This window comes from Anser brachyrhynchus (assembly GCF_964034855.1).
Source record: "Anser brachyrhynchus genome assembly, chromosome: 9".
Classification (NCBI taxonomy): domain Eukaryota; kingdom Metazoa; phylum Chordata; class Aves; order Anseriformes; family Anatidae; genus Anser; species Anser brachyrhynchus.
Window position 1 is genome coordinate 23,170,536 of NC_137703.1, and position 16,735 is coordinate 23,187,270.

At 38.7% G+C, this 16,735-nt stretch overlaps 1 protein-coding gene across 5 annotated transcripts in view; it reads right to left on the bottom strand.

Annotated features, from left to right (window-relative positions):
- LOC308199627 (uncharacterized protein) overlaps positions 1-15,981 on the bottom strand; it is a 209,103-nt gene extending 193,122 nt beyond the window's left edge. Inside the window, exons 1-3 of one of the 5 annotated variants that reach the window (XM_080604061.1) lie at positions 15,661-15,981; positions 14,682-14,776; positions 5,918-6,009 (exon numbers count right to left, since the gene is read on the bottom strand). In XM_080604061.1, the coding sequence (XP_080460187.1) occupies positions 5,918-6,009; positions 14,682-14,776; positions 15,661-15,773 (300 nt within the window). In that variant the 5' untranslated portion in view covers positions 15,774-15,981. Of the gene's footprint in view, positions 1-2,137; positions 3,960-5,917; positions 6,010-14,681; positions 14,777-15,660 lie in introns of those variants that run through there. The other 4 variants (XR_013954753.1, XR_013954754.1, XR_013954755.1 and 1 more) reach the window with 4 other exon arrangements.
- Between the last annotated feature and the right edge of the window lie 754 nt (positions 15,982-16,735).

Genomic DNA, 16,735 nt, shown 5'->3' on the forward strand with positions numbered 1-16,735 from the left:
ACTTGAAAACTTGCAGTAACTACTTCTATAGAATAACAGGATTATTTTCACTTTTACTGTTATAAACCTTGTAAAACAATAGCCAAGGAACAGGCTCTAGTACCTTTACTGACAGAAAATAGCAATGAAATCTGAGAGTCATCCAATTGACTTTGACAACTTGCAGAGTAAGACTATTAAATTAACCAAGTCCCATCTATGGCTCCTAAACAGAAACCCCAACATATGGTTTGACACCTTTCCCACTGCTGTTGGGGAATGTATGTATTTACTTATTAAGCTTAGACAGTTGAATAGATTTATAGACTATTCTAACAATAATAATGAAAAATCGTCTCCAATCAATCAAGAAATGCTATATAGCATGTTTCTACAGACCCAGATATTATCCAGGATATGGGCATTTACAGCATAATTGTCCCACTAAGCCAATAACATCACCTTTAAATGGAGCTGACAGTTCTTCCCATCTGTGGTAAGAATTCAGTCTGCTTTACAGTAAAAGCTGTAGTATGAAGCTCACTCCCTCCACCTGTCTCATGCAGAAACAGCCAAAACATGCTGCACTTACAGTTTTGTTAAATGAGGTCATGTCCACTGGGGACTGAACAGAAACTATTACACCTCTTTTGCATAGGAGCATATAGTTGATATGTGGCTTAACATAGAGCTATATAAACAGAAAAGAGCAGCCAACTCTCAATATTTGACCCTGATTTTGTATAATGTATCCAAAGATAGATTCACTGAAACTTAACAAGGATTTTGTATTCATTTTGCCTTTTTCATGGATTGCTGTAGCAATGCACTCAATGGCTATTATGCTTAGCTAAGTTTAGAATATTACATCTATTTCTGAAGTACACTGGCTCTTTCCAACTCTAAATAAACCACTGAAAGGCTTTAGGAAACTTTTCAGTATTAGCACACACACACAGCCAACTTGTAGCAACTGGAAAGGGGTTTTGCATTATATGTTTGATGCAGACTATGGGCTTTGGACAAGGCCAGGATAGCGACATTTATCTTTTTTTTTCCTTTTGATGGTGTTTTTTCTTTATTTTTAATAGTAAGAATTTTTAAGATTGGGAGATCCTTTCTCACAAGCAATATTTGAAAATATCTTTAACAATCACCAGAAAAACAGCAGGGAAGATGGAGGCCAGTGCAATCGCTAAGAACTCTGAGCTGCCCAGGCCAAGGGGCAGCACCCCTCCTGGAGCCACATTGCACTTATTCCCTAGACCCCTACAAAGGAGGAAATAAGGAAATATAAGTCCTTCAGTGCAAAGATTTATCTCATGTTTACTGTAATGAGACAATGGAAATACTACCATCTTATTACAGCATAGTAAAATTCCTGCACAGTTTTTACCACCTCTCTTCCACAGCAACTTTCATAGGACCACAAACACCCTCCTTCCACCTCCTCAGGCTGCAGCACACCCACCCATCCCTCACAGGTGCTTCCAAACTCCTGATTAAAAGCACAGGTGGACCTCAGTGCACTACAACGTGATGAGTTTAAACATTACAACCTGTGTGGATACAAAACACCATCCCTGGTCCTAGAGAGGATTGTTTAAAGTACTCATGGCTGGTTAAGGCTCTTTAAGAAATGCAAAAGCAAATTTATGTCTTCTTTTTACACTTCTATTTTTCACTTCTGTACATTGTTCAACTAAAACAACAACTTTAAAGTCTCAGCGTACAATAAACGTAAGAAAAATAGGAAGCGATGAGAGAGCGTGGCTCTAACTGCTACAAGTTGATTTCATACCGAAGTCAGAAAAAGCCCAGCAATTTTTAATGCACTTCAAAAGCACAGGGTTTATCACAGGTTGTGATTTGGCCCACTTGGCTGACATTTTAACTTCAGCACATCTCCATCCAAGCCTGAAACCTGGCAGACAACATAGCTTTCCTTTTCTCCTTAGCGAGGGATCCAGTTCTGAGCGTTCAAACAACTGTGACTAAGATCACTTTTTGTATAGACATAAATTGATTTCACAAGACAAATTACAAGAAAATAATCCCCCAAAAACTTCTAAACTTAAAGTAGGCTATAAAGTCAGTGCTGAAGCTGAATCATCATTAACATTCTCCCCACAAACAGCGATTGGAGCCTTGAACTCACCTGCATGCAAGCAGCAGCAGGGGCTCTCCAGGGCCAGGCCTGTGCAGCTGCAGCACCCAGTGCCTCTGTGGGGACAGGATGGGCCAGGCCAGGATGCCTGCCCATGGACCCAAGGCTGGGAAGCGACTATAGTTGAGCTAGAAAACAGCCCCATTGCACCACCACTCAAGAAAAGAGCAAATGCCCCTAGTGTTGGTTTAAATAGGGCTTCCGGGACCATGGCAGGTGTTTGAGAGGCCTCAGGTGAGGCCACTCAGGACAGTTAAGGCCCTGCCATTAGTGGTCTGTTACAGGACCTCCCAAGAAGCTGGTGTGTAGGCCTGGGCAGAGTCTCACCTTCAGCTTCCAAACCTAGCTACCATCTCCTCGGAGTTTCTAATAACTCCCACTTTTAGAGCCTTTTTCCTTTTTTTTTTTTTCCTCCAAATAACCTTGCAGTTAAGCCCAATTTTATAGGCGTTGTTTAAGCCTGATAACTAACTCATGAATTTGACATTGAACATGGAGTCAGTTACGAGAAGTGGGGAGCCGGAAAATACCTCTTTGATTATACAGTGTGTCACATACTAATGGAAAGTCATTCCCAAAACTTTTCTGCTCTTTGAAAGCATTCAAACCATGAGGCTTTCACTATTTCTCCTGGGAGGTAACTCTACACTGTATGAGGAAACGTTTCCTAATAGTCGGCCTAAATTTTCTTTCGCTCAATTTCATGCTTTTATTCCTAATAATACACCCTTCAGCCATCCTAAAAATCCTCTCTCTTCTGAATGTTTGGACCCTTGCAGTATGCTAGACAGTTCACATATCCTCTTTAGTCATTGTTTCCTCATTCAGATATTTCTTTTGGAAAATAAACTTGGCAGAGACCAGAAGACAGCTCTATTACCATCAAACCTCCTGTGAATGCAACTGGAAAAAGAAAAGGTCCTCAGTTAAGTACTTCAATGTGCAAATAACACACTTTGGAGTTGACAGCGATCCCCAGAGTAGTGATTCTCAGAAGCTCTTTACGTGGAAATCTCACTCTGGAATGGAGAAGGAGCTTGAACCAACTTAGGAATCGAGAAGGATGATGTTGTGTTCTCATCACTAAAGCACATGTATTGGATTATCTGAAGCTACTCCTGGCTCTGCCATCAAACTACTGTGTGGTCGGTCTCCTGTGCCTTTGTTTCCCTATCTATCAAATGGTTTTATGGGAATGTGGCTTTTCTTTTTTTCTTTTTTATTTTTTTTCCATTTAGTCTTTCATTTGAGCCTGAGTTTTCAAGCAAAAAATTGAGGGGGAGAAGAGTACCTCTGAAAAATATTCCCTGCAAAGTACTTTGAATGCTAAAAGCATTAGGATATACAACATATATGTTTCAAATACTGAAGAAATTAAAAATTTCTTCCTGTTTACTAGTTGATGAGGAAGTAAAGCACTTCCCTAACTCAAAGACGGATTTCTGACAAAGTCTGTCAAAGGTCTGTAGGGTGCTGCTGACATTCCAGGTTTGACTGGGAAGTGAATGTGCAAATGGAAATCTGTAAAATGATATGATGGACTGCTTCCTTGATCTTCATTCAGCATGTAAGTACTCATGTAGGTGGTAGCTGAGGTGTGACTAGAATACTTTGTGTGGAAGCAATCTTGAGACAAATCTCAGCAACACTGTGCTATGTTGATATGATATGGACAGACTAGGTGGAGAGGATGAGAAACACCATTTAGTTTCCATAGTCAGTAACCACTCCAGCAACCACATCACTCACCAGCACCTAAACCCCAAGCCAAATTTTGTGCTGGGTTCACAGCACCCATCCCTGCTCACTCATCACATCCTACAGATAGTAAGTCTGCTAACGGCCTCAGCATCAGTACCCAAACCAGCTGCATTTTCTTGTCATGACCCAAATTCCACAGTGGGATTTGGATGAATTGCAACAAATTGCAGCTGGATTTTCAAACCTGCATGGGAAGAAAAGCAGAACAACTATTCTACAAGCCAAAGGGAGATTTCTTGACTCTCATTTCCAGGGCTAAAAAACTAGAATAGGAACTAGTTTTTATACAGATGAATGTTATGAAGTATAGGGATGCACCATCCGCTACATCCAGTCTTTTCTTGGATTTCTGCTCCTGGCCATTCACAGACGAACATAAGTTTTTGAGGAACTGAGTACTCTATGCCAGAACTGACTAATTATGAATAGGTTTACCAGTCAAAGGAGATGGCTCTGTACTTGAGAAAGTATTTTAGGAAAAAAAAATATATATATACATATATAAAATAATAATAATTTAAAAAAAAAAAAAACACTTCCTCCCCTGCATCAGCCTCCCAAATTGTTTTGGTTCAGCCTCAGCTGATTTCTTCTAAGCCCATGATCATTTGATTAGAGCAGTATAAGGAAACACTGACAAAGTCATACCTCATCTCTTCACTGACACACTTCATGCCTTATGTGTTAAAACAGAATACACATAATCTGAATACAGGTACAGGCTATTTCCTATCACTAGTGAAAGTAAATCATCTAATGCCAGATGAATGAGCTAAGACAGAGTCAGGTACTGAATATAGTCTCCTTAACCACACAACAACTTCTTCTGTATTATTTTCCTATCTTTTCATCTTTTTACTGCATCCTGGAAGACTAGGTTTAACTTTGAAGAAGTACACAATAATAAGCATAAAGTAGACAACATTTTTTTCTCTCATACTAATCTTTCTCTGTTCATTCCATAAACTTAGCAAAAATTGCATCTCTACCAAAAGGACTTCTTTGATTAATTCAACGTTGTTGCTGACATCCAATGGTAATACATTATAATGAACACTGCCCTATGCCCACACTGCGTCTATCACGAATACTGTTATCCCACAAATTTCCTATGTTCATATCCAATTATTTATACAAAGGGGAAGAAGAAAAAAAAAAAAGAAGAAGAAGAATACACCACTTGTTTTGGTAGATTTTTAATAAGAGACCAAGTTCTTTCTTCAGAGAAATACGTAGGAAGAAACTCATCTGTCTCTGCTCAAAATGAAAGCACACATGATTACCCCTCCTAAACATATCCTTTGTATTTATCTAGTCTGGTATGATTTGTTTCTTCATGGTATTCTCTTCATTGTAAAGAATCCAGTCTCCTGTGTGTGGTCAAATCTAGTTTGTCACTCCACAAAAAATACTGGTATGAATCAACAGTTTGTCTAAAGTAACAATGTTATTACTGTTCAGTGACCAGTAATGTTATGTGAATGAAATGCATGTTTCTCCAAATTCTTCTATGAAAGCAATTAGATTTACAAATTCAAATGTACAGTGGCAAGACCTTTTGATTTGTTAAATCAATAACTTTGCTGGACATACATCAGTTTGTATCATGTGGGTCTTGGACCACAGAATGAGACATAAGTGTTCTAAATACACCTTCATGTCCTACTATATTTAAAAAAGATGCTGTATTATCTTAATATGTATTATCAAAAACAAGGGACTTGGTTAAATAAATTTTTCACTGATATATTTCTACTGATGTTGGTACAACCACAACAGCAGCAAACAAGTTTAACAACAAACCAAGCATCATATGGACACACAAAATTTCTAAGAAAATTAGCTTCTCCATCTACTAAAGTTAACCAATGTATTTGTAAAAACATTATGCACCAAAAATAATAATTTTAACGACGGAGGGAGGAATAAACCTCAACATCAGAGCTAAGAGCAAACAGTAGTGAAAGCAGTAAATTGAACTTATAAGGTCCAGAAAAAAACATGACTCACCCAGCCTAGCAGACAATATGTGAAAAATACTGAATGGGAACATGCCACAGAGACAAGATGAGACGAAGTAAATATGTCATGTAGAACAGATGCTGCAAAACAAACACAATGGCGAAAATAATTATATTTTAATCAAAGTCTCAAGAGAAAAAAAAATCAACGTATTAGCAAGTTTCAAAACAGCTGCATCTAGTTTTGGACAACAGAATTTGCACTTGCAAAAATCCCATCTGCAAATCCAGCCATGGAGGAGATGCAGGTACAATCCATTCCAGTAACTGATATATGGATGTTTCTAGCTAGCTGGCTGATAGAGTAACACAGCTGAGTACCTGAATACTCACATTCACCTATTCCTAAATAATTTCCAGATGATTCATTTGCTGCCACAGGCTGTGCTTATCAGAAGGGAACTGCTGAACTTCACCTTACCATTCTAAACTTTCAATTCAGAAGACCAAAGTTAGCTCCCTTAGCCCATGTTCAGTATTCAATCTTAAGGTTTCAGAAAAGGTTACAGAAGCGATGTTAAACGTGCATATCCAAGGACAATTCTCATCTAGTAGTAGATGAGACCTAATCCATGAGGCCTGAAAAACACATATTTAAGTCAGGAATTAGCACTTATTGTGAGTAATGCTTCCAAAAGTGGAATCTCGAAAGACAAAAACATTAGAACACTGCAAAATCTTACTAATTAAGTTAAAGACATTAACAAGTGTATCTGTAAACACAAAATTTCAGAGGCTCTGAAATTTAAAAACACATTCAGATGGTTACAGTTTTGTGTCTTCCATGATTATGAAACATGAACAAAGTAAAATTATGATATAGCCCTGTTTCTTCAGCTTCTGGATCCAGAATCTGAACTAGCCTCTAGCTCTGATGAAACAACAGAGTTTTAACGTGAGGGGGAAAAAATCTTTTGTTAATGCTTCTGCAATTATTATGTATACTTAAATATACATAACAAAGTCACAGACCCCATAACTGGAAATACAGAAGACTGAGGTCTGACACCTTTCTACCTGAGATCCTGAAAATAAAATTTCCTTCCTAAAACTGATTTAGTTTTCCAAGAAATAATTATAAGATAGCTGTGATCAAGTGGGAGCGTTACAATGAATACAGTAGAGAATTCCCACCAAGAATTAATGTTCCTCAGAAGGTAGAAAGCTGGTGTGTTTTTGTTGTTGTTGTTGTTGTTGTTTTCCTTGTTTTTCTGCTATTGGAATTCAGCCTCCCTCTTTTTTCAGAAACCACAGAAAAATGTCTCTTGCTCAGCTTCACACTCACCGTGGCAGAGGTTCAGCCAATAAAGGCAGAGAGTAAGACTCCTGGTAAAAATACAGCAAAAGACAACTCTACTACAACAAAGCATTTGGAGAAAAAAGACTGGGCCAAACATAGCTGGTTTAAAGCCTGACTCTGACCTCCTAAACTTAACGGATTTTGAATGCTAATAAGGATGAAGCTGAGCAATTCACAGAGCTGGAGAAAAAAGCATCACGGGAGCATGCTTATGCTCTCTCTGTATACACATAGACACACACACAAACACATATTTGGAGAAAGCATTAGTGTGAAAACGATTTCATTGCTATTCTAAGCTGTCTTTAGCAAAACTTCCACAACGTTCAAAAACCCAACCAAACCAACAAACAATCACAAAACTGCAGGCCTCTCAGCAAACAAACGTGTAAAAAACAGAAGCAATCTAGAAAAACACGGAACTTTAATGTGTTTAAGTGCTTTGCTGAATTAAGGTGAAAGAAAGCATTTTAAGCTTTGAACCCTATTCTGTTACTCTTAAAAGTTATGCTTATAACTGGCAACATTTGAAAATCAGATCACTATTCACACCTGTAATATTATAAGTGGCCTGGGAAAACACAAATAAAACTAATTAAATGCCATAGCTAATTTATTTAGTCACTTCTTGTAAGTGATATGAAAGAACACATTTAGTGCATGAACTTGTACATGAAAAGTCATCTCTCTGTAATAAAACCTTTTTTTTAACCTCCTGAGCTGGACCCAGCTGCTTTTCATACATCTATAACAAACTTTGTGCCAAATGAACTGCTTATATATTTTTCTAAACAAGCCCCACTTTACTTTTTCCAATCAGTCCAGACAGATGGCAAGTAAAGAAAACACTTTAGAGTCAATCTGGTGGAGACCGTCACTGAAGTGCTTTTGCCAAGAAGAAACAGACTAAACATGAATGAGGCCAAATAGCGAAGCTTGTTTTACAGGCTGGAGGTACTAGACTTCTCTGGGCTTACAGAAACTCAATAGTAGCTTTAAAGTGCTTGCAAAGAACCGCTTCTCCCTTTTCCCGCAGCATGTAGCAACTGCATTCTAACTGGGATAGCAATATTCAGTCCACACAAGCGAGAATAGGTACTGCATTTCTAAAAACACTGCCAGGGAAGTGTTTATTTTCATCTTTTTTTTTTTTTTTTTCCTCCTGATGTACACAATAGTTTCAGCACCCCATGGAATAAGTATATTATTTATCATTGCAAAGAATGAACTTTGCGTAATTTGCCTACAATATTACAGAATCACTTGCTCCTATTCAAAGATCTGACTGTTCATTTTTTGAACAATATCTGAATGAATACCACCTTGATACATGTGTATCGACCCCAGCCTTTTTTTTTTAATCTGCTTTTGTGAATGCAGCTAAGGAACTAAAGAAAAGAAAAGGAGATAAGAGAAGACCCAAAATAAAAATTCTGGCAAGGTGCTAGATTTTCCTACAAGACTTTATTCATGTTTGTAGTATCTCGTATGCCTTACACTACGATGCAATACCCACCAAGTACAGTGGTTTTGTTGCTTATCACTCTGTAAGACCTAACCAGATACAATAACCACTGTAACAAAATTAGTCTAAGTGTAGCATATAAATCTGTTTTTGCCCCATGAGGTTTCAGACAGGGTGGTTAAAGCCTTGGCATCCAGGCTTCATCAATAGAGGAAGGATCATTTAAGCAGGAAGTACAGAGAGTACAATATAGTTTTTTAATCAGTGAGTCAGATTCACTTTGAACCTTTATCAGAGAAAAAATGTCATCGGTTATCTATATGACTCAAACTTGGTTCTTTTTGTAGAAAACAGAATCTCTTTTAAGACACTCAAACACTGATGGTATTGAGAAGCCTGAGACTCTTTCCTTTAAAAGGAAAAGTCTGTGTGACAATTTGTGGTTCTGTTTTAAATGCATGTAAACTACCAGGAGAAAAGAGGAAACACAAAGGTTCCACGTGCTACTCAAATTAGCATTGTCTTCTTCAGTAACTGATGGAGCTGCTATTGTGTCAGGATAGACATGTAGAGTATTTTGAACCATCAATGCAGAATTACATCGAGCTGTTTCTGAAGATAGAACCGGCTAACTACTTTACATTTCTCACAGCTTCCACCTTCTGTTCTTCAGCTTTTCTTTTGTAATGCTCTTTCCTCATCTCCCCCCCCCACTTTTTTTTTTTTCTGATTAAATGTAAGGTTTTTTTCCACTCATATCTAGCCATCTGAGGATGAATCACCAGGATCCATTTCCTCTTCTGTTCATCTCAAGCAGTGGGCCAGATTTCAGGGAGGTCAGTATGCTGGATGGGAAACATCTGGATATCCAAACTGCTGTCTGATAAGCACTGCTGAGAATGTGGCAACATTTGGTGGAAGAGTAGCTCTTTAGAAAAGTCCTACCCTAATACCGCTCAAAATTATTTTTAAGTCTAAACAACTACAAACAGACTGAATTATTTGCCCTCACTAGCTCATTATAAAGTAGTGTTGCTTTGCCTTGTTTCCCCACAGGAGTATTTAATTTACTAGTGTATTCAGCAGACACTGTAATTTTATGTCAAAGCAGCTACAAGTCTAAAGAAAAGCATCAAAAGATGTAGATATAGATAAATAATCAGGGATCAGTTTAAAAGATATATCCAGGAGACAAAGATTCAAAAGATACTATTAACTAGATTGCACAGTGGTAAGGACATTCAGTAAACAGATTATCTCTAAGAAGCTTATCCTGTATTAAACCACTAATGAGTCGATGCTGTGATAAGACAGTTCTGAAAGGCAATGTATTATAGACACAGAATAATAGGAAGGGAGTAGCACAAGGTTTCCCTTCTCCCACAGTGCTCCCTGCACACACTCCAACTGCTGGTAAGTGCAGGCCTGCTGCTTGACCCAACAGCTAAGTCATTCAGGTAAAAGCTGATCAAATTTAGTGTTACAAAATTGTTAGGACAAGAGAAAAAAACACTGCACTCAAAGCCACCTGTACAGCTTCCAGCATTTTCACAGAAGCATGGAAAGTGCAAACCCAGTAAAAACTTTGCCTGAAAGCAGACGTGTTTTTCTGCGGAGATCTCATTGCAGAACGGTGATGTAACAGTTTCACCAAGAAACTCTCCGAGGTCAAGAACTTTATAATGATAATTTCAATAACTGCAAAACTCATCCAAGACTGAAGTACATTTTTCCTATCACTAAGGTCTTCACATCATGAGAATGAAATGATCAGAGTGAGAGGGGAAAATTGACATGAACAAAACTTGCCATAAAGACCAGTTCAGACCCAAATCTATGGTATTTACAAGCGTCCCTTTGAACTGAGAGATGCATTAAAACCCGCCTAAGTCGTAAAGCAGCTTCTAGTTTTCATAATAGAAGAGGTCTCTCTATTTCCAGGACCACCAAGCATCCAGTTCCCAGAGCAATCCCTAGACATACTGCATTTGATTTCTGAATACAGAAAGCATCAACCACTTTGTTTTAAATGTTTCTATGACTGCAATAACAAAGTCAGCATCGATACAACATCAATTTGCTGCAAGCTATAAGGAAATCACTCCATCATTTCCAACACATGCCAACACATACTTGATTTATGAAAAGGTCAGGGAGCAAAAAAATTCTCAAACCAGTGAAAAACGTGAAATAATCAGAAGGAAGTCTAGATTAAAGAAAAAAAAAAGAAGAAGAAAGATTACAAATGCTGAAAGGGCAGTGGACAGGCACAATAAAGAAAGAGGCTGGTGAGCAGAAAAATTTAGGAAAGTTGAAGCAATTACCCATTAAGTAAATTCTCAAGACGTGTTACAAATAAGCATGTCCTACCAAATCTGAGTAGGAATGTGCCAATTAGCAGTGCAAACATTCCAATTCTGAGAATATCTGGCTGTAACAGTGCGTCTTGGAGGGCTAAATCGCAAGGTTCAAGCTGTGGACTCAGACGATGATAGTAGGGCTCCAGCCAATTTTCAGGGTACCTTTTCAGAGTCAGATTAGGCACACAGCTCTAATGATGGCAGAGAGACTAGCTGTCATGCAGAGTGGTGAAAAACAGCTTAGTGTTTTCACTATGTATTTTTCCACCCTCCAGAAAAAGCATGTTTGCTAAACACAAACCATGTAACCTTGTTGTCGTGGATAATGCATTAATTATACAGTTCTACAATTAGCAGCTTCAAGTTAAAAATAAATAAAAAAAGTTCACAGGTTTGCAGGCTGTCATAAGAAATATCCACAAAGTGTTTCTTTCTGTTTATTTAATCTGGTTGTGAAGTTGCTGTGGAAAGAGAAAAATAATGATGCATAGAAAAAAAATCCTCCTGAGAATCCAGTCATTGATTAAAAAAATGTTAATTAAGAATGCATGCCTTCAGAATGGCATCTAATTTGGCATACAGGGAAAAAAGCATCTAAGAGTGAATTAAAGGCAAGTCCCATGATAAGGATGCTTTGGTTTGGATTAAACTGCTAAAAGCCTCAGTCTTTAAACACTGCAGAAAAAAACATACCTACATATACCAGAGGGAGTATTAGCATTGTAAAGAAAAACTGCATACAATATGATAGCTTATAATTGCAAAGACGGTGGAAATAAAAAGTTTAATAAATCACTTTTCTTCCAATATTTTTTGCCTTTCAGAATTCTCTCCTTTTTTGGCTAAGTGCTTGTAGTAAAATTGCAGTATAACAAATCTTCATTCTGCAGGCCTCACTGTCTGGCAAGTTGTTGGAGAATAAAATCTTGATCTATAAATTAGCAAACTGAAAACCTACTTATCTAAAAGCACAACGCATACCCTCAGGCATTTAAATCCCAAGGCTGGTAGGTCGGATCTAATTGTTTCCATCGTTCTCTTTACTGTGAGCACACCCAGGATGATATGAACCCCCTTGCCAATAATGGGAACGTACCAATAAAGGCTATCATGATCCATGAGCTGACCATTTGCCCAAGGAGTATAAGCAGTGAGTATGCTGACACACAGAGGTTAGTAGATTCTGGCTTGTGGGTGCTTAGAAGAGATCCATACAGGCAGATAAGTACTACAAGCTGAGAGTGTTTGAACAGAATTCCACTGCTCTCCTAAATCTTACATTAACACAGTACTGTAACAAGAAGATTAATAGCCTCCTGCATGCATTGGTTACCACATACCACATCATGCTGACAATCCATACACATTGCACAAGCGAAAAAGGAAATGGTTGATGTAAAAAACATTCCAAGGGTTTCATATTTGTGGAATTTCTCTTTCGCATTAGGCAATTCCTTTATTTCAGTAATTCACAAAGAGGTTACACATGCATCCTGAAAGGGCAGACTCAGCCAAAACAAAATGCTCAACTGAGCATCTTTATTCAACAACATCGATAGAAAAACATTTCCAACCATACCAGCATATGCTCAGTATTGAGTAGAAACGTGCCCCAGATTTTTTTGCTTCCTGAAAAGTGGGCAACACAGCCCAGAGGGAGCCGACGGAGGAAACTATGAAATGTATTGATTCCACATATTTCTTCAACGTGGGTTTCTGTGGAAGTACTATCAGCAGCCCTATCTGGTTTCTTACAGTGATTCATCATCGTGCTGGCCCAGGAGACCAGAATGATGTAAGCTAAACTGGGACTTTCAAGGAAGCATAAGGAGCACTGGCATGACACCCTCATCAAATTTAATATATTGGCTAATTCTTTTAGACCCTTCCAAAATCCCTAGCCTTAACTTCATGTTTTAAGCACAGGTAAACCTTGCCTACTGACCTTTAACTACTGCCAAAATAACAACTGCTGCATCTGCTAGTACTCCTTTTACGGGTATCAGTGGCCTCTTGGGAAGCAACCAAACGGAGATGGTAAGATTGTTTATAAAGCCTGGGAGCAGCCAAACCAAACCCTTTGAATCCAAATGGTCCTAAACTTTGAACTCAGAAAAAGAATAAAAATCAAAATTTTATACCCAGAGCTCCTTTCTTTAGTGAGTTGAGCCCAAGCCAGATCCAATTGTCCCTTTCCTTTTACTGACAGCAGATCCTGCTGTAGCAGCAGGGCCCTCCTGAGAGGCGAGTGAGGTTCCAGGATTGGGGTAAGTCTCTGCCTGTCAGCATATAATTTCTCATACTCATACAGTGACTTTGCATGTCTGTAGGTAGAGATAAAGAATTATCATAATTGTCTTTAAGGAAATGAGAAGAAAGCTATTAAGGTAAAGAACACCTTTTAAATAAGGTGCATAAAATGAAGCATTTTTGGTCCAACAGACCAAGAGACTATAGCTGAAATGCTTTTAAATTAAGTTGGGGCAGGGTGGGAGGAAGGGGTTGAAATTTCCAAACTCTGTATGCAAAAATGCCAAATTAGAAGCTTTCTGAGGTTGATTTTTATATGCACTGACATCCTTTTGCAGTATGTTGGCTATATACAGGAAATTTCAATGTGAGCTCAGCCAGTATAAAGTCCTTCAGTACTACCACAATGCTAATGATATTCCAAGCATCCAAACTAAAAATACTTGACTTGTTTTTTTTCAAATAGCCACTGCCTCCTCTTTCTCACTGAGGGCTGTGAGGCAGAGGACTGTTTCCAGCTTCTGTTACTGAGTTATGAGCACACAAAAATTTCACTTTGAACATACAACAACAGTAAGGAGGAAGAGGGATCACCCTCATAAAACTCCCAAATATATCACATTGTCCAAAGAAAGAGCAGACCAGACATGCAAAAAAATCAGTTAAAAAGTTTAGAGTATGAAATCCTGACTCTTTTCCATTTTTCCTCAGTTAAAATCTCTAAAGAATATTTTATAGTGCTATTTGCACTATAATCTCTTTTACCACTCCTCCTCACGCCTTACCTCATCTATATTATATCAGCAGACACACATCTGTAGGTTACAATATTCTCTGAACACCTTAGTATTAGATACTTTTTAGTAAGCAATTATTTCTTCATAGTTTAAAAATATACAAATAAATCTTAAAACTCCTTGTTAACTCTGCATTAATTATTTTTCTTTCATTTACTCAGATATCTAAGAATAACACACGGGATAAACAGATTCAAATGCATGCAAATATATATGTGCATATTTACACAAATACAGCTGAGGTTGTCTAGAAGTGATCCAGCAGAATGGATAGGAAAAAAAAACAGAGCTGTCAATAATAGTTCCCAATGGCACAGGAAAAACAGATGAACCAGTGCCATCTTCTCCAAACTGTGGGCATCATTTCTGGTTATATGACCCTGAAAACTGTCTTGCTTTTTCAGTGCCAGGACACCCACTGCACCGGTATCAATATCAAGCTGGCTTCTTAATGCCTCACTTTTCTGACCCATCTCACCTTATCTCACAGAGCTCATTGCTGAAGAGAGGGAGAGCAGTCGTGGGGTGCCGAGCCCAGGGAAAGGAGGTAGCAGCCCTGGGGTGCCACTGGCCCTACTTACCTTCACAGCCCAGCAGAGCCAGTCCCAAGGTGGTTGCACAGAGGCTGCTGACCAGCTTCGAAACATGTTTTCTTCTATCAACGTCCTCTACTCTTCTACAGACAAAGAAGAAGAAGAATACATAAATTTATTTGGGATTTTATGTTATTTAGGGAATTATTTTCTTTTGCAAAAAAAATAAAGATTTTTTTAAATGTTTTGTTTTTTCTTTACCAAGTCTCTCAATATGTTCATTCTTTTGGTAACTTCCCCATAGTTAGAGGGACAAAAGACTGCTTCAGCTAAGAGACACAACAGGAATCATAAAGGTTTGATCATGGTTTAAATTATGTCTGATAGCATAGGAAACATACGGTTCATAAATTTCTTGGGTACTTAGTGGGATACACCACTACTCTCACTCCTCTGTGTAAATCCGACACACATCTGGCACAGGCTTACTTTGCTGGCACCCTTCACAACATGAACAACTTTCTTTTTTCATTTTATATCTCCTTTTTTTACTGCTGCTTTTTGGGTCGGTCATCTAGGGGATCCCTTATTTACCACTCTTGTAATGCTTCTAAAGTCTTTCTGAAATCAGCCATTCTGCAGTCATCATGATTCATATACAGTTATTTTTTGTACTTCTAAATTGATTACCTGTGCAACTAATGAAAATCATTACCTCTAGTAACTTTATTGCTCCATGGAGTATGCCATACAGTACAGCTCATCTCAGATTTCCCCAGTATTACCCATTAGAAGTCACCATTTATTTCTCTCACCCATACTGGCTTCCTCACTAGAAGCAGAGCCAAAACAAACGAGGAAATCTCCTCATAGGGTTGTTTTGCATCTCCTGAGACTCACATACCAATAATCAAAATAAAGGAAACGCCAAACCAGTTGCTGCTTAATACTTTGTAAATGAGAAAAAAAAAAAGGCACAATTAAAGGAGGAAAAACATTTGCATCTCCTCACCATTCCCCCAGTTACCTTCTGCCAGATCTCAGCATATTTGTCGCTAGCAGAAAAGCAGCAGCATTCATTGTGTGAACATGAAGACACTGAGTCAGCAAAATGTAGTGCAAAACCTCTTTCTTCTCCATTTGTTTAGACTCAAACAAAAGGGAAGAAGACGTGTCCTTTCCAAAGGTGCTTGCTTGTCCCACATCATACCAGCAACAGAACTGTTAGCAGTAAACAAACAACACTCAGTATTAAACAAAGCTATCGACGTGCAAAAAAGAAGCACTGTTTTCACAATACTTGGGCAAGCTATGAGGCAGAGGCATGAGGCAATGATATGCAGCTCTCCTTTCCCAACAACAGACACTCCTCTTTCTGCCCTTCGCTAGCCAAGCCCGTGCAAACGCAGCTGCTGGGTCTCATCACCCAGAGGAAGGTCGTGGTGCAGCCGGTCCTTTCAGATGAAGGAAGATCACTGCGTCTGCGTGTTCTTGACAAAAGTCGTATGCACCTACAGGACACTGAAGGACTGTCCCTAAAGAGTCTGTCCACAGTACCAGCCAGGACTGACAAACAGGTCTTAGCGTTGCCTAATGTCTTTGACCAACACAACTACTCGTTCCAGCCTTGGCACAGCACACCCACTGCAGCCACATGGTCAAAATTCTTCTGATTCAGACTCTGGGGGCAAGGAGGCAATGCTGCTCCTTGGAGGGTCATCACCAGCAGAAACATCTGATCTTCTTTGCTGAGATAACTGTAGCTTTACAGGACATCATTTCATATTGCAAAATGACTTCAGGGATGGTAGATGGCCTGGGCACATGGTGAAGTCTGCAACCCATTTTTGCCTTCGGAAAGAGCAGAGCCATTTCAGCACTCAAAAAAGTAAGGGACATCTGAGAAAAAGGATGCCACATGACTGTCCACAGAAATGGGAAAAGCTATAAACCCACTCCTTAAATTTATTTTCCAAAGAAGCCAACAGCTTTGCTCTGCCCTCTACACACCTTCTGACAGGCAAACTGAGTTGCAACGAGAGGCTGCTTTTAATCATACAACTCCAGAGCTTTGCTGTCCCATGAGAAACAACAAGTGGTTT